The sequence below is a fragment of the Myotis nattereri genome, assembly GCF_964212035.1.
Source record: "Myotis nattereri genome assembly, chromosome: 4".
NCBI lineage: Eukaryota > Metazoa > Chordata > Mammalia > Chiroptera > Vespertilionidae > Myotis > Myotis nattereri.
The window spans coordinates 81,597,706-81,619,501 of record NC_138079.1 but is presented as its reverse complement, the minus strand read 5'-3'; the positions used below and the strand labels follow the sequence as shown (position 1 = coordinate 81,619,501).

General features: G+C 55.1%; 3 protein-coding genes across 5 annotated transcripts; 2 read left to right on the top strand and 1 right to left on the bottom strand.

Annotated features, from left to right (window-relative positions):
- POLR2J (RNA polymerase II subunit J) lies at positions 1-4,324 on the top strand. Its single transcript, XM_081088767.1, has 4 exons — positions 1-127; positions 1,264-1,353; positions 3,194-3,368; positions 4,111-4,324. Exons 1-4 carry the CDS (start codon positions 75-77, stop codon positions 4,144-4,146), a joined length of 354 nt encoding a protein of 117 aa, XP_080944893.1. The 5' UTR covers positions 1-74; the 3' UTR covers positions 4,147-4,324.
- Positions 4,325-4,666: 342 nt separating this feature from the next.
- LRWD1 (leucine rich repeats and WD repeat domain containing 1) lies at positions 4,667-11,649 on the bottom strand. Of its 2 annotated transcripts, none has more exons than XM_081088764.1 (15): positions 11,429-11,649; positions 10,519-10,753; positions 10,307-10,423; positions 9,731-9,871; positions 9,395-9,499; positions 8,999-9,121; positions 8,766-8,918; positions 8,479-8,565; positions 8,091-8,298; positions 7,554-7,626; positions 7,324-7,464; positions 5,568-5,659; positions 5,229-5,387; positions 5,033-5,145; positions 4,667-4,936 (listed from the first exon to the last, which is right to left on the bottom strand). In XM_081088764.1, the coding sequence occupies exons 1-15, from the start codon at positions 11,506-11,508 to the stop codon at positions 4,796-4,798; spliced, it is 1,968 nt and encodes a 655-aa protein (XP_080944890.1). In that variant the 5' UTR covers positions 11,509-11,649; the 3' UTR covers positions 4,667-4,795. The 2 variants fall into 2 exon arrangements, with proteins under 2 accessions (XP_080944890.1, XP_080944889.1); XM_081088763.1 differs by having other exon boundaries at positions 8,479-8,588; positions 8,804-8,918.
- An 86-nt stretch (positions 11,650-11,735) lies between these two features.
- On the top strand, positions 11,736-20,035 carry ALKBH4 (alkB homolog 4, lysine demethylase). Of its 2 annotated transcripts, none has more exons than XM_081088765.1 (3): positions 11,736-11,873; positions 15,728-15,925; positions 19,143-20,035. In XM_081088765.1, the coding sequence occupies exons 1-3, from the start codon at positions 11,751-11,753 to the stop codon at positions 19,725-19,727; spliced, it is 906 nt and encodes a 301-aa protein (XP_080944891.1). In that variant the 5' UTR covers positions 11,736-11,750; the 3' UTR covers positions 19,728-20,035. The 2 variants fall into 2 exon arrangements, with proteins under 2 accessions (XP_080944891.1, XP_080944892.1); XM_081088766.1 differs by having other exon boundaries at positions 11,740-11,873; positions 15,377-15,925; positions 19,143-20,032.
- Positions 20,036-21,796: the final 1,761 nt, after the last annotated feature.

Here is a 21,796-nt window from a genome sequence, read left to right as displayed (position 1 = left end):
GAAGTGGTTGCGTTCAAGTGCCCTGGAGGCTGTGGTGGGGCCGCGGAGGCTTGGGAGGCGGCTGCGGCGCTAGGATGAACGCTCCTCCTGCCTTCGAGTCGTTCTTGTTGTTCGAAGGCGAGAAGAAGTAAGTGGGGGTGTGGGGAGAGAGAAGGGGCCAGCGGGGCGTCGGGCCGAGGGCTCGGGCCCTCAGCTGCCTGTGGCCAGCGCCTGCAGATTCTGGGGCTCCCCTGCCCTCCTTCCCGGGGAGCAGGGGGAGAGATGGGGCGGGGGTGTTGGGAAGCAGCTTTGCTGGAGCGTCCGCTCGCCAAGCATTTCGCACCTTTGTCTGCCCGACTTAAGGTCGCCCTGCGAGGCGGGGCGCCTCCCCGCTGCAGACGAGCGCGGGGGGCTCGGCGGCAAGTAGCTCTCGGGCGCCCGGGGCGTGCTGGGTCTGCGGGGAGCCCAGAGCGCCCGCTCTGCAGCCTTCTCCCTCGTGTCCTGGCCGCCACCGTTATCCTCCTTGCTGCAACCAGTGATGGTTCTTAGACGCATATCCGACCTCTACCCGCCCGTGTGAAACCTCAGACTCCTCGTTGCTTGCGGGGCGAAGGGAAACGTAGTCTAGTGGTCAGAGCGTGGGCTTGGCTCCGGCGCCCCCCACTTAAGGACTGTGTCTTTGGGCAAGTGACGCAAGTAACTAATCTGCCCGAGGCCTGCTTTCCTTTTCTGGAAAGTGGGCTTCTTACTGTATTAAATCCCGGTAAGTAAATCTAGGGGGAGAGTAAATGAAGTAATTTATGTGAAGTGCTTAGGCCAGGCTGGTATGCAGGGCTTTAGGCTCTAGCAGCCCTTGCCAGCCACGTCATTCTTCCTTCAAACCAGGTTCTCATCTGGGGACCATTTTGCCCCCCAGGGGCCTTTTGGCAATGTCTGCAAACATTGTTGGTTGTCATAAAGGGGTGCTACTGGCATCGAGTTGGGTAGAGGCCAGGAATACTACCAATATCCTAAAATGTGCAGCCAGCCCCCTGCCGAAAAGAATTATCTGGCTAAAATGTCAGTGGTGCCAAGGCCAAGACATTCTGCTTTAGGAAAAAGGAGCGATCCGAAGCAGGCGAGGGTCCTCCAGAATCAGGGCATAACTTGGGTCGGAGTAGAGACACATTGAGCCAGAGAGGTCGTTATAGGACCAAGAGATGGAGAAAGGCTTCTAGGGGTAGGTGGGGCTTAGACTCAGGGAGCAGGGGCTCCGCCCCCATCTCTGCCTCTGTCCCTTCCTAGGATCACCATTAACAAGGACACCAAAGTACCCAATGCCTGTTTGTTCACCATCAACAAAGAAGACCACACACTAGGAAACATTATTAAATCGTAAGTTCCAAGTCAGGGGCCGTCTCCCCCTTCTTCCCCCGGGGCTATGTTTAATGGTGTTCTTCGAGGCAAAGAGTTCCAGAAGATTTTCTTTTCTTTTTTTTTGGTTAATCCTCACCTGAGGACATTTTTTCATTGATTTTAAATCGAATGGAAGGGGTGGGGGGAGGGAGTGAGAGAGACACATTGATTGGTTGCCTTCCACACATGCCCGGACCTGGCTGAGGATGGAACCTGCAACCCAGGTATGTGCCCTTGACTGGGAATCCAACCTGCGATCCTTCAGTGCGTGGGCCAACGCTCTAACCACTGCGCCACCTACCAGAGCCAAAAGAATTTCTCGTCTCTGAGCTGCACGGGGTCCTGGTTGCTTGCTCTGCTAGTTTACTCATTCCAGTGCCTTTTCTTCAAAATGGCACTGACCAGTACCTGTTCACACAGCCACATTTCTGCATTGGCTCATTTATCTGACTAAAGTAAGTGAATACGCAGAAAGCCACAGAAAAGTAGTCCTACTTGTGGTTTTGTGCTAATGAGCACTGAGAAGTAGTCAAGGTTAGCTCCCATCCACCCTGCCCATTTGTGATAATGACCTCAGGGACACCTGGCATCCTAAGATTGTAACTGAGTAAAGTAAGGACAGAGGTAAGAGAGGGGATCAGTGGTTATGCGGTGCCCCTGGTGGGCATCTGATATTGGCTGATGGGTGTTTGTTTACACCATGAAGTCCTGGCCAGGTAGGTGGTTAACAATGTGATCGATGTTCTGGCCCAGAGACTTGCCATTTCACTGGAAAGCACCATCAGTGCAGGAGGCCTCCCCAGGTGTGTGTGTGTGAGACGGGGCTGAAGCCTGCCTGGTCTCCGGGTGCACTAGTAAGTAGAGGGTGGCGTTGCTCATCTTTTGGATGACTCCCACCCTGAACCAAGCCAGTGGTGCACCCAGGCTCCTTTGGGGCCCTGCTGCTCCTCTGCTGTATGAGTTGTCCTCACCTATGCAAGGGCTCTTCCCCTAGGGCAGTGATGGCGAACCTATGACATGCGAACTCATTTTTTTGGTTGATTTTTCTTTGTTAAATGGCATTTAAATAATGTAAAACAAATATCAAAAATATAAATCTTTGTTTTACTATGGTTGCAAATACCAAAAAATTTCTATATGTGACACGGCACCAGAGTTAAGTTAGGGTTTTTCAAAATGCTGACACGCCGAGCTCAAAAGGTTCGCCATCACTGCCCTCGGGTGCTCACACTTGGCTGAGCTGCTCTGGAGAAATCCCTGTGTACCCAGCAAAAAACACCGCTTCACTTCACCTCACAGAACTCCAGGGGGGTGAGGGTGAACGGCAGCTGCCAACCTATGTTGCCTAAAGGACATCCATTTCCCAAACTGCTCGGAGTCTGGGGCCTTCTCCCCCTGCGCCTTTATTTGCTGTCAGATGCTTTTTGAGCTGGGAATGGGGCATTGGCTGGAATTTACTGCCTGAGGAAGTCTCTTTGGGCACATTACAGGGTCTGACTTCCCCTAAGGGAAAAGGTTATTGGAAACCCTGTTTACCAGCTAAGTTTCTTGATCCTCATGGATATGGGGGGAGGGTGTGTGTGGGAGGAGTTCCCATATGGTATGTCTTCTCTAAAGTATCTGTTTTACTTGTTTTGGGTGGGAATAAACACACAACAAAGTCAAGGGCACGGAACCACCTGGTGTCAGCTGCCAGCTGCATTTGCCTACAGGCCTCAGCCCAAGACGACCCCTTGTCTAGAAGCCTGGTAAGCTACAAGGGGCCAGAGTTCCAAGGACACTAAGCTCAGCCTCCTCACTGTTCATCCTTGTTTCTCAGACAGCTGTTGAAGGACCCACAGGTGCTGTTTGCTGGCTACAAAGTTCCCCACCCGTTGGAGCACAAGATCATCATCCGTGTGCAGACCACACCAGACTACAGCCCCCAGGAGGCCTTCACCAATGCCATCACAGACCTCATTAGCGAACTCTCCCTGCTGGAAGAGCGATTCCGGGTGAGGAGCCAGCCGTTCAGGAGTGGGGTGGGTTGGTCTGGACGCCATCCTGTATGTACCAGAAATGGAGGTTCTCATGCCCACACCTAGGATTGACCCCTGAGTTGTTTCCTTTTATTTGGGGGGAAGGGGCGGAGGTGATGACAGAGCAGGGACTTCCACCATGGCCTCCAGGAAGTGTGGGTAAGGTATGGAGTTAAGGCCTGCCTGGGGCCTGCTGTCTGCATTCTGGTCTCTATGGAAGCAAGGGGCCTCCTGTCCCTTAGTGCTGCTCCTCCCAGTCTGTTCTCTGGTGCTGGCTGCTCTGTGGTTGGTAAGGCCTAGCTGTGTCCAGGGTATTTGTCTGTCTAGAGGGCAGCTCATCCTAAGATGGGGTCACAACTGTTCAGGCAGGGAATCTCAAAGTCTAGACAATTTAGGGAAAGATCCAGTCTGTCAGATTTCAGCTTATCACATACCAGAAAGCATCTCAGCTCCACCTGACTCCCATCCTAGGCAGCAGGCTGTGTGCTGCAGAGAAGTGATGGGGCTGGTGGGGTGGGCTCAGAGTCCTTAGGGTTACTTGCTGCACAGCTCCCTGGAGCTGTTCAGGGCATGGTTTACTGTTTCTTTTCAGTTCGTGCTGCACTCTGGAGCCAAGGAAGCAGTTTCCGGCAGACCTTGGTTAGGGATGCTAGGGCTGAGTTTCCAACACCCTGACCCAGCCATTCCAGCTAAGTGCACTGCCTTTCCTTTCCCTCAGGTGGCCATCAAAGACAAGCAAGAAGGAATTGAATAGTGGCCAGTTCCTACCCTGCACCAGGCCCTTTTCCAGGCACCAAGTGGAAGAGAGCAGCTTCTCCCAACTGTGGCCTCCTTGGAAATATCCCAGAGACCCCCCTCACCCCTGACACTGATCTGTCCTGTACATAGATTCTTCCTAATAAAGTTTCTTCTTCCTAACAAAGTGTGATAGGAAAAGACCCGGTGTGAGCTGAAGCAGAGGTGACTTAACAGCAAATAGATTGTCAGGCTCAGTGGAGGTAGATGACCTGTCTCAAGGCTACTCTGGGGCCACACTGCAGAGTGGATTGGCCCAGAGATCCATATTTCTGTCTGAGAGGGTGGCAAGAACAAATGCATTCTGAACCACCTGGGGACCTGGGCTGCTGTAGGGAAGGCAGTCTTGAGCAGAAGGAAATTGCTCAAATCCATGCACTTCCGTAAGTCCCTACTGTAAAAGCCCCAGCTGCCGGGTCAACCTGCCTTACTCAAAGTAGCAACACCAGACGGGGCCCACAAACAGCTCTCCCAGGATTCTCTTATACAGGAGAGAGTTTAATAAAAATATTCATAGAAAGATCCCCATCCCATTCAGCCCAACAAGTCGAATAAGTTAAGTTGCATCCCTGGTACTTTGCAGTAGAGGCAGGAGCTCCTGCTGGAAGCTAGTCTCCCCCCCAGATGGCCACAATGTTGGAGTCTGTCAGAGCGGTGAGGTAGGTGAAGGTGGAGTTGGCCACCACCGTGTTCACCATGGTCCTGGTCACTGTCTGGCTGAGGGCCCGGGGCTGGGGCCACTTAAGGATCTGGTAGGAAGAGAGAGAGGGGCTGGGTTCCTTCCTAGATGCCAGCCCCCTCATGCTGCACCGTCCCAGCAGGGAGGGAGAGGACAAGCTGCATACCTGTGTGGGGGCCTGCGGGGCTGCCGGCAGTGGAGGCTGCTGCCTCAGGATGTGCCTGACATCGTAGATCCACACGTTGCCCTCCTCATCCCCACAGAGCACAATGCCCTTGTCTGCCAGGACACAGAAATGGGAACTAAGGTGGGGCAGAGCTCCATGGGGTAGAAAGCAGGATGGAGTGTGTGGGTGGGCTCACCAGGACAGGTGCTGAGTGAGAAGTAGGCCAACTCAGTTAGTGACCACTGCAGACGAGCCAGGACCACCACCGCCACTGTGGACTGGCTGCCCCGGCTCACCCAGGTCTGGCTCCAGCTCCACAGCCAGATGGTGCCCAGGCCACCATTCCCCTTGGAGGCTGTGAGGAATAATGGAGAACTGTGTCTAGGGGGCCCTCTCCAGGCATTTCTTGTTCCACAGTGGGGACCCCTCAGAAGTTCTCAGACCTAAACCTCAACCCAGGGAGAAGCAACCCATGCAGGCCTTATCAGGGCCTATCTGGGTCCCAGGAGGCCAGATTCCCGAGCAGGGCTCTCACCCACGACATCCTCATTCACAAACGCCAGCCCGTCCACTCTCTGGCCAGGTGCCTGGGAGCCCTCAGAGAAGATGAACTTCACTTCACACACCCTGTGGGACCATAGAGATGCTGGTAACTATTCTTGCATATACAATTTCTCACTCATTCAGTGAGAACCATTCACTGGGCCCCTACTCGACCCTGCCCAGTGTAGAGGTCAGAAGATTCAACCAAGACTGTTCTGAGCCCTGGAGGGGTTAAGCTTCACCCTGGAAGTGAGTATACTGAGTCATAGGTGGCATGAGGGCCTGGTTCTTCCAGGATGGGGGGTGGTATGGCCAGGGAGGGTTCTGGAGAGAGGCAGTGCCTCTGGGACTGAGAGATGAGCAGGAGGAAAGCATTTCCAGCTGAGCGCTGGGGGCCTGAGAAGGGAGAGGTGGGAGGGGTTTGCTGTGACCCAGAGGATGGGGAGTGGCTGAATGTTTCTAAGCTGCGAGTGTGTGCAGGGTCACACTGCTTGGAAAGGCCACCCAGCAGATGCACAGAGTCCTGGAGAGGACACGTGGAAGCAAGAAAGGCAGCCAAGTACTGACTATGAGGAGGGAGAGATTTATCTAAGATGTGAGAAAGAAATGCCACAGCACTTGGGCACTAGGCAGATGTGAATGGGCAGGGGAGGAGGGAGGCAGGCCCAGGGCTTGACTGCCAGATGTGGCACAGGCCCCACCCACATTGGCTGAACAACTGCCACCGTCTACCGAGGCTTCCACTACTTCCCTCCGTGCAGTAGCTACTTCACTCCTGCCACCTAATCCTAAAATTCTTCCCAGGCTATTCATTGCACTTAAAGTAAAAATCAAAATCTTACCATGGCCAACAAACCCAGTGTACCCTGGCCCAAGCAACCTTGCCACTTTAACTTGCACCATTTCCTCTGGTTTTCCAAGCTGTGACCAGGCCTCCCTGATGAGCCAGCTCTCCCTACAACTGGCCCTTTGTACATGTAGTTCCTCCTGTGTATGCACCTTCCCTCTTTCTACCTGAGTCTTAGGGCTCATGTGGAGAGGATGAGTCTGAAAACTTATCCATCTGCCACTGGTCACCTCTTCAGAGTCCCCTTGGCCTTCCTATTCCCCTCAAAGCCCCGGATTCTCTTTCCTTCATAGATGACATCATACTTTGTGGGATTTTAATTGGCCACCTTTGTTTAACGCATCTCCTGCTAGGCTTATGGGCCCCAAGAGGGCTGGGACTCCATGCTGAGCACTGTCTTGGGCCTTCCAGTTGGCACGGGTGAGCCACAAGCCTCAACCTGGCCCTTCTAGGGCCTCATCCTTGCCCAGACACCACCTCCCTTGTCCCCCACTAGCCCTAGGATGCACGTTACTGTCCCAACTTTACAGACGAGCAGATTATGCTAGGGCAGGGAGGTCACATTGCTGGTGAGTGGCAGGACATGGGTAGGAGTGAAGCCTCAGGTTGCAGGTGAAGTGATCCCAGCTCAGAAAGGGAACCAACCCAACCCAAGTCCCACTGTCAAACACCAGGGAAGGAACGAGTCACAAGGACCTTTACTGAAGTGAAGCAGCTACTCACGGAAAGCCAGCAGAAGGTGGGGGCAGGCCAGCTCTGTGAAGACTGTCTCTGTGGCTGCCCAGGGCAGCATGCATGGTTTGGGTATCACCTCTGGCAGATGTGCCTGGGGCCAGTCATCTGGACTGGCAGCTGCCCCAGCTCTGAGGCCTGACTTTCAAGGCATTCCCACCCAGCTCACCTTCTCTTTTGAGGCTGGTCCAGTCGCACGTCCCAGCAGCAGCAGCCACCCTCACAGCCAGCCAGCAGATAGGCATCTGGGCAGGAGGCAACAGGGCAGAGGCGCAGGGGGGTGGAGGTGGTATCAAGTGTGAGCAGCTGGCTGCCAGTGGGTGAGAGGGAGAGCGTGAGGCCATTGTCTACCAGCCTGGCCGCCAGCCCTCCTCACACCAGCTTTGCCCAAATCATCACCTGGCCTGGAATGTGTAATCTTCATTGGGAACCCCAATGTCCCAGAGGATGATCCGCTTGTCATAGGAGGCCGCTGAGGAGGGGATGGGGAGAGGTGGCTCTGAGGGGCCCAGCTTCCTCCTGCAGGCTGCATCCAAGGCTGAGGGTGTGGTTCCAAGGCCTGCCCTCTGAAGCAGGGAGGGCGGGCCACGGTCTACAGCCCTGTCTTACTCTAACCTAACGTGGGCCACGCCAGGCGGCTTTCTTTTGTAGGCCTCTGCTCACACATCACCCTCATTGGGCTCACCACAACTGAGCCCAGGAGTATCCCCCAGGACACAGAGTAGCCCAGGTTGTCAGAAAGCTTCAAGGCCACAGAACAGGTTGGGGGAAAAGCCAGGATCTGAAGCCCAGTCAGTTGTCCACAAAGCCACAGTGCTTCTACCATGATTGGAGCCAACACTGGCAGCCTGGAATGAGACTGCCAGCCACAGGAGTCCCCTACCAATCCAGGGAGGGTGCTGGGGGAGCCCTGGAGGTATGGGGAGAAGGTCTTACTGAAGAGGTGGGTCTCGTGGGTGGGGCTGAAGCAGAGGGTGGCGATGGCCTTCTTATGGGCCCGGATGACGCCACAGCAGAAGCCAGCGCGCACATGCAGCAGCCGGACCTGGCCCCGTAGGCCTGCAGCCGCCAGCACGTTCCAGCGCTTCTTGTGGCCTGACTGTGTGACCACCGTCAGGGCTGTCCAGGCCACGGAGAAGAACTCCTGGGGGGTGGGGGAGTGGAGCAGTCACCAAGGGGCAGAGCTACATGTGTGCACATGCATGCAGGATCAAATCTGGGAAACAGGCCCAGCATCAAAGAAAAAGTCACCTGATGAATAGGTGGCACTTCTGCTCCCAGGGCTCTGCCCGCTGCCCTGCAGGAACAGGGCCCTGGCACTCACCTCGCCAGGTGCCTTGTACTTGTGTAGAACGATGCCCGTCTGGCAGTCTATCACACACACAGCTTCTCCGCCACACGTGGCCACAGACTGGGATGTGGCCCCTGGATGCCCTGTTTTGAGGGGTCAGCCTAGTAAAAACATCTTCTGTAAAGTTATCCCCTGCAGTTCCCTCCTCCTGGCCTTGACATTTTTTAAGCGCTGTCTCTCCTAATTCCCCCATGGCCCAGGCAGCCCCACTCCAGGTGGCACTCTCACACCCCCACCCAGAAAGCCTATTTTGTTTGTACCCTGTGGCCCTTGCCCTGCCTGCCCACCAAGGATGTACCCTCCTCCCAGGCTGGCTCGAAGGCGCAGGCCCAGAGCTGGGTGCTCAGGTCCTTGGGGCTGTTGTTCTTGCTGTGGCACTGCAGGAAGTACAGGGGCTCCAGCTGCAGGGTAGGCTGTGGGGGCAGAAGGGAGTTATAGCTGCCCCAATCCTTGCTCCCAGCCACACACTCCCTGCCACCTTGCTATAACTTACCTGGCTGCCATCAGAGCCCGTGGGGCGGCCCTCCACTTGGGCCAATGGGGAGGTGCACACCCGCTTGTTGGGAGAAAGGTTGAGTGGGACATCATCTGGCCGTTTGCAGGCCACTGGCCTGGCCTGTGGGGGGAAGGGGTGGCTGAGAGCCTGGTGACCACCTACCCAGGTCTTCTTTCCTTCCTATCACAGGCTGGGCCGCACCCTCCACGGGTGTAGGAGGTAAGGACTGGCCCAGGGTCAGAGGGAATTAGCTGGGGCATTGGTGGCTAATGCCAGTTCTGGGCAGGAGCTGGGGCTCATTTCCAGAACCCCCTACTTCCCTGTAGCCTCCCTAGGGAGGAAGGGCCAAGGCAGGCCCTCATAGCCCAGGGAGCCACAAAGAACCATACTCACCTTGGGCTCCTGGACAGCTGTGGCTTTTGGGGACTTCTCTGGGATGTCTGCCTCATGGACCTGGGTCCCACCACAGGCCACCAGCTCCTCAGAGATCATCTGCACCTGGTGGAGCCAGGGCATCAGGAAGCTGGGCACAGCCCCTCAGACACCCAGTCAGGGGGAGCTTGTGCCTCCTGAGTTGGGGAAGGGCCTTGCTGGCCGATAATGGTGCCTTTCCTGACCCGCCCCACTGCCCACAGCGCCTCATGGTCAGAGACCTCCAGGGCAGCTCAGGACATGGGAGCCAGCAAGGAGCTGGGAGAACAGGCTCTGTACAGCGGGGTGAGGACATACCCGCCACCGGGTGAACTCGCTGAGGGACTCGGGCCCGTAGTGCACATCCCTGACAGCAGACCTCACGAAGTCCGCCTTGGCCTTCTCAGTCTCCTCCTCCGGGCTCAGGGAGGCCATGAACTTCTCCCAGTGAGCTGTGACCTGGTACAGGAGGGACCAGATCCAGACCCAGTTCATCCCCGGACCCTCCATGGCCCCTCTACTCCCAATCTCAGGGCCACGGGTATTTCAACCTCACTGCCTCCTGGAAGTCTCCCCAAACCACAGCCTTCTTAGCTGCATGTTACACAAATCCAAGCCACACACAGCCCCAGAGGGAGAAAGTGGTCTGTCCAGAGGAAAGTTACTGTGAAAATGCCACCTGGAGGGCAAGACGCCACCCAAGGACGAGAGGCCAAGCACCACAAGCAGGTCCAGAGCATGTCAGGCTAGGGACAAAGGGCCACTGGGGACTAAGGTCAGGGACAAGAGCCCCTGTAACCTCCCTCAGTGTCCTACAAATGTCCAAGCCTGTCGCTCGATCCTCAAGGCCGCCCACTGTTCCCGAGCCCCGGAGACACCTGTCAGGCCCCTTACTCTGCTGGTCAGCTCCCGGTTCAGGTTCTCCACCTGAGAGCAAGTGGAGGAAGCATCTTTGCCATTGACCTTACGCAGCTTGGGCAGGAGAAAGGAGACTTTCAGGTTGTCGCTGACCTGGGGAATGAGGGAAGAATGGCTTGAGGGCTGCTGAGCCCAAGCCCAACAGAGTGCTGGCCCCGGGCTTGGGGCCTCCGGGCGAACCCACTTACTGTCAGGAAGGGGTTGCCCTCCAGGCTGAGCTCCTCAAGCTGCGGGAACTGGCACAAGGCAGTGACATCCCCCAGCTGGTTGTTGCAGCAGCGGAGGACGCGCAGGCGGGACAGGCCCAGGTTGTCCGGCAGCATCTCCAGCTGGTTGTTGGAGAGGTCCAGCTCCTGCAGCTGCTTCAGACGGCTCAGGAGCTTGGGGTCCAAGTGCTCTGAGAGCAGCTTCAGTCCTGACAGGCTGGGGTGGGGGGCAGACAGTGTGTGCTCAGGGCAGGCAGGCCTCTAGCCCCGCACCTACGGCAGCATAGGGTGCCTCTGAGGCTTGGTCTCCTGGCATTTGTTGTGCACGCACAGCCTCTCTCCAACAACCTATTTTTTAAAAATATATTTTTATTGATCTCAGAGAGGAAGGAAGAGGGAGAGAGAGATAGAAACATCCGTGATGAGAGAGAATCATGGATCGGCTGCCTCCTGCAAGCCCCACACTGGGGATGGAGCCCGATACCTGGGCATGTGCCCTTGACCAGAATCGAACCTGGGACCTTTCAGTTCGTAGGCCGATGCTCTATCCACTGAGCCAAACCGGCTAGGGCAACAACAGCCACCTGTTTTTTAAAAACCTTGTAACTACTTTAAAACTCGGGGCAGCCGGCCCCCTCCAGGATGCTTCTCCTGAGCCTCTGTGGGGGCCTCCTCTCTGTTCCCCAGCCCCTCGGTAATTCCCTCAACAGGTTCTCAATTCTCTTTCGGCACCACTGTTCTTAGCAGCCCGGGCCACCGGCCCTTCTCCTGCCGAGAGGACGGCATCTGGCCCGAGTGATTAGACTCCGCCCAACCGACATGGTGATAACGGGCCCGGGAAGGGTCCGGGCCTCGCTTCCGAGCCCCCCGTCGTCCCCGGCCCGCCTCTTACTCCAGGCTCCGGATCCTCCCCAGTCGGTCGCTCTTGGGTCGCCCCCGCTTCATCAGCAGCCGCGGGGAGAGGGGGCCCATGGCGAGGAGGCGCGGCCGGCGCTGGCAGTCTCGGCGGCGCCTGCGTTCGGCGGAGCCCGCGACTCCGGAGTCGGCTGCTGGCGCCCGCAGCTGGCGGAGCCCAGGAGGTGGCGCCGCGCGAGTCCCTCACCGGAGATGACCGGAAGGAAGCGGCTCCGCGGGCCTCGTGCCCCGCGTCTGGACTACAAGTCCCAGCGGTCCCCGCAACCCCGCGCCTGCGCACTGGCCGCCGGGACGCAGCGATGGCGGCTGCGGTGGTGGCGGCCCCCGAAGTACTTCGGGAATGCGGCTGTAAGGGCATCCGGACCTGTCTGATCTGCGAGCGGCAGCGGGGAGGTGACCCGCCCTGGCAGCACTCCCCACAGGTAAAGGCTGGGAGAGGAGGCGCCTACAACTTCACTTTATTCTCCTTATGGGGACACTGAGGCCCCGACTGACCGTCCGGGATGAGAACATGTTAGAGGTCCTCGCCGGGGATGTGGCGGGGTGAGGAGCGGCAGGCTTGCGGAGTGGGGAGGGGATTGGGACGCGGGTGCAGTCCGACCACAGCTCACCTCTGGGACCTGGCGGGAGTCTGACAGCAAACCTCCACGCAGTAACCCCCACCCCACCCCACCCCACCCACCCTCCCCTCTCGTCGGGGCCTCGGAGTTTCACGGGCCCGCGGGGGGACGATATGGAAAGAGTAGAGGGTGCCGAAAACCAGGGCAAAAGTGCCCATAAGGCCTTGGATGGAAATGAGCAAGGAGGAAATTAATCCCAGTTAATGAACGAAAAACGACTCCGCTTTTGAACTGGGCCTGGAAGTATTTTGGTTGGTAGGGCGTTCCGCCTGGGGTAGAGGCGTGTGCGTGGAGATGGTGATGCTTCAGGTGAGAAGATGAGGTCGGTGGGGCCTGACCACGCAGGGCCGTGTGTGGCCACTGGGCAGGTTGGACTTGTCCTGTTCTATTGAAATTCAGCAAGTCCAACAGAAGACGCCACAGACAGAGGGTCGAATTTTGGAGCCTTTATTTCAAAAGCCGACGGCGACCGCGAAGGGCTATCGCCACTCCAAACCTCGCGGTCCCGAAATGAAGTTAAGGGTACGCTTATAAGGGCAAAAAGAGAAAGAAAAACCCTCTGGGATTGGTGCCGTGAGACCCTATCTCAAGGCCTGGCCTGGCGCCGGCGCTGACAGCTCCGGCCGGGGGTATTATATGTAGTCCATGGCCTTTCCGGTGCGGGAACAGTGCTCTAGCAAACAGGTCCTGCAAGACAGACGATTTAAGAGGGAGCCGTGACCAGACCGTAGACCGATAAGGATGCACACCAGGTTTCCGTCACAGGCTCAGATTTCCACCCCCTCCCGCCTCCCCCCTTATTTTCCCATGATTCAAGCAAGCATATGTACAGAAGCTAGAAATAGCATAGTTACTTTCTGGTTTAGTTATATCCTGGAATGAACAGGTCAGTGGACCATCTTCATAGGGAAACCCTGAAAGGCAGTTCTTACAACATTTATGGGAATAAAATGGAATGCCTGTGGTTCAGATAGAGGACAAGGGGACGGAACCGAGTCAGTTCTTTCAAGGTCCATTTTTCAGTCCTAGGGGCCTTGGAGAGCCCCCGAAGGGCTTTAAAGGAAATTACATGTGAATTTTAGAACAATCCTGATGATAACCAGAACGGTGAGCTGAGGTTTTTTCTGGGGTCGTGTCTCCCTACACAGAAGAATGAGCTACGAGAACCAGAAGATTTAAGCAAAAGTGTGGAAAATTTATTACAAGCAGATTCGGGGGGGGGGGGGAGGGGTGACAATAATGAGCTGCCCCCAAAGCGTTGTAGTCCAGGGGGATATATTTGTTACAGGCCTGCTCTGTCACTACCCATGTCCTCACCTGATTGATTCCCTCGTTGTTCTTGTCCAGCAACGGACCTGAACGTTCCCTGTTTCTACGCGTTAACACACCTTGTTGCTGCAGGCCCTCCCTTGGTTTCCCACGCTCCCGCTCTGTGTCCAGAAACGTTCGATATTATTTCAGCACCGTTTGTTTCTGTGGTTAGACTTGCTCAAACTGCCGTGCCTGCCCCTGCCTATGTTCCCCTGCCTTTGTTTTCCATTGGATCCCTGCCCTGTCTGCCTGCGTTTCAAGCTAATTTCTCTCACTGGGACCTAATAGGAAGGTATTGAGGCTGGGAAGCCAGTGAAGAAACTGCAGTGTCCCTGGTAAAAGTGTGGAAGATCCTGTAGAAAACAGTATGAAGGTTTCTCAGAAAATTAAAAGTTGAATTACCATGTGACCCAACAATTCTGGGGATATACTCACAAGAGTTGAAAGCAGGGTATCGAAGAAATATTTGCATACCAGTGGTGGAAGCAACCTGTGTCATGGATGGATAAATGGATAAACAAATAAACAAAAAGTAATACATACAATAGAATGTTATTCAGCTTTAAAAAGGAAGGAAAGTCTGATATATGTTACAACATGGATGAACCTAGAAATCATTTATGCTAAGTGAAATAAGCCAGTCACAAAAGGACAAATGCTGTATGATTCCACTTATATTAGTTAGAGTAGTCAAAATGATAGAGACAGAAAGTAAAATGGTGGTAGCCAAGGGCTGGAGAAAGGACAAAGGGGAGTTGTTTAATGGGTATGTGATTTTAGTTTTGCAAGGGGGAAAAGTTCTGGAGATTGATTGCCCAACAGAGTAATGTACTTAACACACTGAACTGTACACTGAAAAAATTATTAAAGATGGTAAATTTTATGTTATTTATATACTAGAGGCCCGGTGCACGAAATTCGTGCACTGGAGGAAGGGGGGTCTCTCTGCCCGACCTGCACCCTCTCATAGTCCAGGACCCCTCGGTGGACATCCCTTTTGCAGTCCAGGACCTCTTGCCCCTTACCGCCCACCTGCTCACTGCTCCTTACTGCTCAGCTTGCTGCTCCTTAGCACTGCTGCATAGGTGGGAGAGGCTCCCGCCGCCACCACACTGCACTTGCCAGCCGTGAGCCTGGCTTCTGGCTGAATGGCGCTCCCCCTGTGGGAGTGCACTGACCACCAGGGGGTAGCTCCTGCAGTGAGCATCTGTCCCCTGGTGGTCAGTGCGCATCATAGCCACTGGTCTTTCTGGTCGTTCCACCATAATGGTTGCTTAGGCTTTTATTATATAGATTACCACAAAACTTTTTTTAGAAAGCACCAAAGGTCTGAACTATGTCTGGGACTGACACTCTGGGGGTAGCATCTTCCCAACATGAAGACTGGGGGATGAGCAAGATGTCTGGGATGACTCCCACTTTTAACATGTCCCATATGAGGCGCCAGAGACAGAGGACATGGTGGTTCAAGATGGGGTGGTAGCAATGCCTAGGGAACCTAAAGGGGGAAGAAGCAGAATTGATTGGTTAGGGAGGACCTCAGACTGACATGTAGATCTGATAAAATCATGGTCAATCCAGTCGGGAGCTCCAGAGCAAAGACTGCCCATTAGAGGAAGCCCATGTGGGCAGAAATGGCCAGGTCCATGCTGGGTCGCTGGCTGGAAGCTGCCCGGGATGAAGATGGCCTCCGCTCAAAAACCAAGGCAGGTCCCGGAGGCCCTACAGCAGGAGATTGTCAGCCCAGCTGTCCTCTCGATGGCTGGCAAGTTCTGTTCTTTTTTGAAGGGAAATTCAGGCAGTGCCTCTGGCTGCCACAAAAGAGGGCAGAGCCCAAAGACACCCCCACCTGGACTGTAGAGGGCTTCTCCCCTCTGGCCTTCCAGCATGTGCTGCTCACCCCGGGACGGCCCCAGGACCCCAGCTTTAGGGATAGCATATTTCTCAAACTTCTGGTCTGGGCTGAATCTTTTCACACCATCTTCTCCTTTCAGTCTCACAAGGCCGAGGACAGACGATACCCTACAGTGGCCCAGAAACTGGACTCAGGCTGATCCCCAGCCTCTGGCTAGTTCCTTAATTGCTGAACCTTGGTCACCTCATCTATAAAATGGAGAACAACAACAACAAAATGGTTATGCAGATGCTCTTTCCTTTTATGGATGAGGAAAGTGAGGGTCTTTCCCAGGAGGCAGCCCGAGCAGGGGTCTGTCCCCCCTCTAGGCTTTAGCTGCCTTCCAAAGTGGCTTCAGGGGAGGAGGAACCACTGGGCAGGGGCAGCTCCCAAGAGGCCCTCCGGGAGGGCACGCTCCAGTGGCTCCAAGACCCCTGTCTTTCTTTTATAGAAAACACATCGTTTCATTTACTACTCGGACACTGGCTGGGCTGTGGGGGCTGAGGAGTCGGACTTTGAAGGCTGGGCCTTCCCCTTCCCTGGCGTGACACTGATAGAGGACTTCGTGACCCGCGAGGAGGAAGCTGAGATGGTGCAGCTGATGGACCGTGAGCCTTGGAAACGCTCACAGTCTGGACGCAGGAAGCAGGTAGGTTGGCCCAGAGCTAGGGAGGAGGGTCGGGCTGTCAGAGAGGACAGGGACTCTGCTGGGCCCTTTGGCTCACCTCCTGCTCAGTGCCCTCCGCTTAAGCCATGCCAGGGATATGCCCAGCTTACTTGGCCTGCCCACCGTCCCAGGAGAATGCCGTGAGCCAGGACTCTAAGGAAGACGGACCCCCAGCTCTTTCTGCTTTCGCCCAGCTGGCCTCGTGCTGGTGACTCTCAGGGAGGGTTCCTGGAAGGGTGCCAGGTGCCTCCTTCTCTCTAGGTTCTCCCCGTCAGTTTCATGTGTTTTCGGGCCTCCAGGTCCCAGGCCTTCTCTGTCCGGGACCTCAGCCCCTCTTCCTCGGTCCCACTCCTCTCTGTGTGGGTCACTCCTTCCATTCCTTATCTCCAGCAGTCCTTGCTCCCACCAGAACCTGTGAACCATCCATCCGCCCACCTGTTTGCTTGTTTGGTTTTTTTCAGTATATTTTTATTGATTACAGGGAGGAAGGGAGAGGAAGAGAGAAAGACACATTCATGATGAGAGAAAAATCGATTGGCTGCCTTCTGCACACCCTCTACTGGGGATCGAGCCCACAACCTGGGCATGTCCCCTGACCAGGAATTGAACCATGACCTCCTGGTTCATAGGTCGATGCTCAACCACTAAACCACACTGGCCAGGCATCTGGCCACCTTTTCACTTTTCCCCTCCCGTCATCTCTCCTTACCCTGTACTACAGCCAGTTATAGTTATTTCCTTGGGTGCCCCTCGACTTTTTGTGTTTGCTTCATCATACTCGTCCTGCTCAACTACAGCCCTGGTCAAGTCCAGCTTCCCTCTCCCTCGCACCCATGTGCAGCCTGCAGTCAGGTCTCCCCACTCTGGGCCCTTCTTGCTCCTGCAGTCATACCTACCTCCCTTCCATTGATGACCTTGCCTCTCTTAGAAAAGAGACATATCTGCACACCTGCCTGCCATGCGTGGGTACCGTTCTCTTCTCACCTGTGCCCAGGGCTTCTCCAAGGCCCCCTCCAGCTGTGTGCTGGTCCCTTCTACTCAGAAGATCTTGTTCAGCATTGTTCCCCTTTCTCCCCAAGATGAATTTTGCCTCAACTGGATCTTTTCCCCCAGCTCCCAGGAAGCTCCATTTCTCTGCAACAGAATTCCTCAAGAGTTGTTTATTCTCAATGTTTTTGATTCCTCTCCTCCCATTCCCACTTACCCCACTCAAAAACTGCTTCCCCCCCTCACCTCCATGCTCTAAACCCAGCAATGGGTTCTCAGGGCTCAGTCCTTGGGCCTCTTTTCTTCCTGCTCCAGACATCCCCTTGCTGATTTAGTGAGTCATGGCCCTACACACTGTCGCTGTATTTTGGACTCCCATGTTCATATCTCCAGCCCAGGCTTCTAGTTGTCAGACCCTAAACTGAGCTTTGGCTGTTTGCCCATACCCAGGTCCCCTGCAGTGTCCCCGTCATGGCACATTCCATCTTCCACCTGTGCAGGCTGGAATCGTGGCTCTCTCCAGGTTTCTCTCTTTCTCATTAATTCCTGTCAGTTCATTCTTCCCTCAAAACCTATCTGAAACTGAGAGCACCCTCCCCACCACTGCCAACACATGCATCCCAGCCCCCTCCCCTTCCCAGGATTCCTTCAGGGGGTTCCTGGGGCAGCCCTGACCCCTCTTCAGTCAGTTTTCAGTAGAGAGGAAAGTCACTCCAGTAACACCTCATCAGATCCTGTCACTGCTTTGTTACAACCCCCCTGGGCCTCCCAACGTAAACACGAAGTCCTTGCAGTGCTCTGGGAGCTCTGCGCGCTGCTGGGCAGCCCGCCTTTGTTCTCACCGCTGCTCTCTGGTGTCAGGCGTAGCACTCACTCCAGCTTCTTCAAAGGCGCCCGCTCCTCGTGCCGTCCGCTGCACTCCCGTGTCAGGCCCTCTGCCTGCTGCTCCTAGTGATGCCCTACAGGAGCCGCTCACCCAGGCACTCTGAGACATGCTCATCCTGGAAGGAGGAGTTCCACCAGATGGAGCCACCCTCCACTGGAGGGGGACCAGAGCGGGCAGGAGTCGGCAAATAAATGCTTCCCTCTTTCATACCTCAGGCAAAAATCTGAGGCGTGTTTTAAACTGTCCCTCCTTTTTTTTTTTTCCTCAATAGAAGCCACATATCATAAAATTCACCCATTTAAAATGTACAGTTCAGCTCTCGCTGGTTTGGGTCAGTGGATAGAGCATTGGCCTGTGGACTGAAGGGTCCTGAGTTCGATTTTGGTCAAGGGCATATGGCCGGGTTGCGGGCTCGGTCCCCAGTTGGGGTTGTGCAGGAGGTAGCCGATCAATGATTCTCTCTCATCATTGATGTTTCTATCTCTCTCCCCCTTCCTCTCTGACATCAATAAAAACTAAAATGTACAATTCAGTGGACTGGTTTTTAGTGTAGCCCGATGGCAAAGTAGTGCAACCATTACCGCTATCTAGCCCTGGAACATTTTTTTTTTAATATATTTTATTGATTTTTTACAGAGAGGAAGGGAGAGAGATAGAGAGTTAGAAACATCAATGAGAGAGAAACATCGATCAGCTGCCTCCTGCACATTCCCTACTGGAGATGTGCCCGCAACCAAGGTACATGCCCTTGACCGGAATCGAACCTGGGACCTTTCAGTCCGCAGGCCGACGCTCTATCCACTGAGCCAAACCGGTTTCGGCTACATTCATATTTCTCTGCGGACCTGTTTTCATTTATCTTTGGTATACACCAGGTAGACCTGCCATGTTACGTGATAATTGTTCTCCCTTGTGGCTCTGAGCCCCGGCGCTTCCGCCTTGATAATGCTGCCTTGATGGGCCTTCCCTCCCTTGCTGCTCATTCGTCCCAGATCTCAACTTCTCGGTATCACCTCCTGGATGCACCACCCGCACAGGGGTCTTTTGTCTCTAGCTCTGCTTTCTCGGGTACCTGGGCTAAGACGTCCCCAACACTTCGTACCCCTTCCCTGCATTATTATTTCCCTTAGCATTTACAGCCATCTGATGTCTCCTGTTTATGTATATCTTTGTGGTGTTAGCCTCTTCCTACTGGAATGTCAGACCCGTGAAGTCAGAAATTTTTCTTTTCTTGGTCACTGTGGTTGAATTCTTTAGACCTAGTGTGTGATCACATTTCTGTAAACTCAGACATTTCTCTACTTCCTTTTTGTCCTCATACTTTAGGACTATGGTCCCAAAGTCAACTTTCGGAAACAAAAGCTCAAGACTGCCGGCTTCCAAGGCCTCCCCAGCTTCAGCCGGGAGGTAGTGCGGAGAATGGGCCTCTACCCCGTCCTGGAGGACTTCCGGCCTGTGGAGCAGTGTAACCTGGACTACTGCCCAGAACGGGGCTCAGCCATCGATCCCCACCTGGATGACGCCTGGCTGTGGGGGGAGCGGCTAGTGAGCCTCAACCTCCTGTCCCCCACCGTGCTGTCCATGTCCCGGGAGGCGCCCGGCAGCCTACTGCTCTGCCTGGCCCCATCCGGCTTCCCGGAAGCTCTGGAAGGTGTGATGGCCCCTAGTAGGTCCGTCCTGTGCCAGGAGGTGGAGGTGGCCGTCCCCTTACCCCGCCGCTCTCTGCTTGTGCTCACCGGAGCCGCACGGCACCAGTGGAAGCATGCCATCCACCGAAGACACATCGAGGCCCGCCGTGTGTGTGCCACCTTCAGGGAGCTGTCGGCCGAATTCTGTCCTGGTGGGAGGCAGCAAGAACTTGGGCAGGAGCTCCTGCAAATCTCTCTCTCCTTTCAGGGGAGACCCAATTGAGCCGCCTTCCTGGGGACAGGAGCCGGGATGCCGGCTCCAGACTTGACCCTTTGCCAGGCTTGAAGGGGGAGCCCAGCACAAGGGTCTTCCTTCCCAGCTCATTAGGTTTTTCAGAGAAGACTGCTGACACCCTGACGCCATGGCAGCGTGAGCCCTGCCGGGAACTGGTTTGATGGGGATGTGTCTCAGGTCAGTCCTCTTTGAGCTGCACTATGGCCACTTGTTTGGGTTAATTTGTCACAGTTTGACGAAGTGGCATAATTTGAGTTTTAAAAACTTTGGAATCACTTAAAATTTTCTCCTTTATCCATTTGTCTCAGCGAGGTTTTCCGGTGCCCCACCCTGTAGTCCCTCCATTTGGGTAGCGCGCCAGATCAGAGATGGATTGGTAGAAGATCTGAGGCTATTACTGTGTCAGATTTCAGAGCTGGTGACAGTTTCTGAGTCAGGCTCTGCCTGGGTCATGCTTGACCCAGACTTGGGTGCAGGATGCAGCAAGGAGAGGGAAATCTCCTGAGAGATTTAGCCCACACATAGGAAAGCAGGAACCTAAAATTCAGGGTGGGCCGGCTGGTGTCCAGCTGGGCAGCAGTAATGCAGAGCCCTCCCTCGACCTGATGGCACTCCTGAGGAAGCTCCCAGATTTTCCTCATAGCCCAACCCACCTCTGCCCACGTAATGATGTTAAAAAGTGGGAAAGGTCTCTTCAGCTCCCAGGATAGTACAAGGTGTTTCACTGGCTGGTGCTGGTGCTGTGTGTGGTGCTCACCTCGATGGGTGGCTGCCCCTGTACACCTGTGGCCGGGCGTGCAGGCTGTGGAGGTGGAGGGAGACGGCAATGTTCCCTGGGTCTGCGTGGCCAACCCTCTCTCCTGTTGCTTATGTGACAAAATACACTCAGCTCACCTGCCCCATGCTGGGAGCCAGACTTGAAGGACCAGTGCCCCAGCCTGGAAAGTTTCATGGTCGGCACTGGTCTTCATAGTCAATCTGGAGCTTTTGAGAGCAGGCAGGCTCGGGGAGGCACTGGCCACCGCACTGCCCATGAAGTGGTGTCATAGTTGCTGAGCTACTTGCTTGCACTGGAGAATGCTGTGAAGACCCAGTGGACAGGTGTGTGGGCTTCTAGTGGCTACTGGGTGGGGGTGGGTGAGCTCCCAGATGCCGTAACTGCTGCTTCCCGGGTCAGCTCACTCAGGAGGAGGGTGGAGGACAGCTTCTTCTCATCCTCCGGAAATTCTGTTTCTTTGTTACTAATGATGAGGCCCAGAAATCAGGATTTTAAAGATTCTCAGGTGATTCTAATGTGCAGCCAAGGTTGAGAACCACTGTGCTATGTGAAGACTGTCAGGCCCCAGGTGCTCACCTAAGCACCCACTGCCCATGGGGCGGGGCTGGGGTGTGGCCAGGCTGGGTGCTTCCTCCAGAGCCGCTCTTGGGCACCAGTGCAACTGCTGTCCTGTGTTTCTGAAGGGCTGATCCCAGCAGCCACAGCCTGGGGCACAACGTCTGCTTCACCCCCATATTGTAGGTAGCTTTCCTGCTTTCCTTCAGCACTGGATGCTTGTCTGTGCTAATGCTCTTACAGTCTCAGACTACAAGGCTGTATGGGAATACTAATACGGAAGCATCCAGTCCAAGGGGAGTTCCTGCAGCGCCCTCTTCCAGAGTAAGTTGGGGGAGTCTACTGGCATTCCTCAGCCTGCACTGTTGAGAAAACTTGGGGCTGGTTCCTGTTCACAGGGTCGGGGAGTGAGGCCCAGATTGGTCCTAACGGGGCTAAGCTCAGTCCAGGGAGGACCCTTGGTCATTTCTGCTGAGACTTGTGCAGAAACTGCCTGTACCTGTCTGCATGTTTTAAATGGGCCTAGAGCGGAGTCCAGGCTCAGTCCTGTCCCACCTTACCCTGCTGGGCCCTGTCCAGGGCTCTGTGGACGCTACCCCTCAACCTTCTGGAAGCATCTGAGTCAGGAGTGAGTGTCTCAGCAGGTCAGCTGAACGGTAAGTGGGCCTGGCCACGGGCTTGCTAGGCTTGCTGGGGAAATGGTCTACAGAGTCAGTTTGCTGCC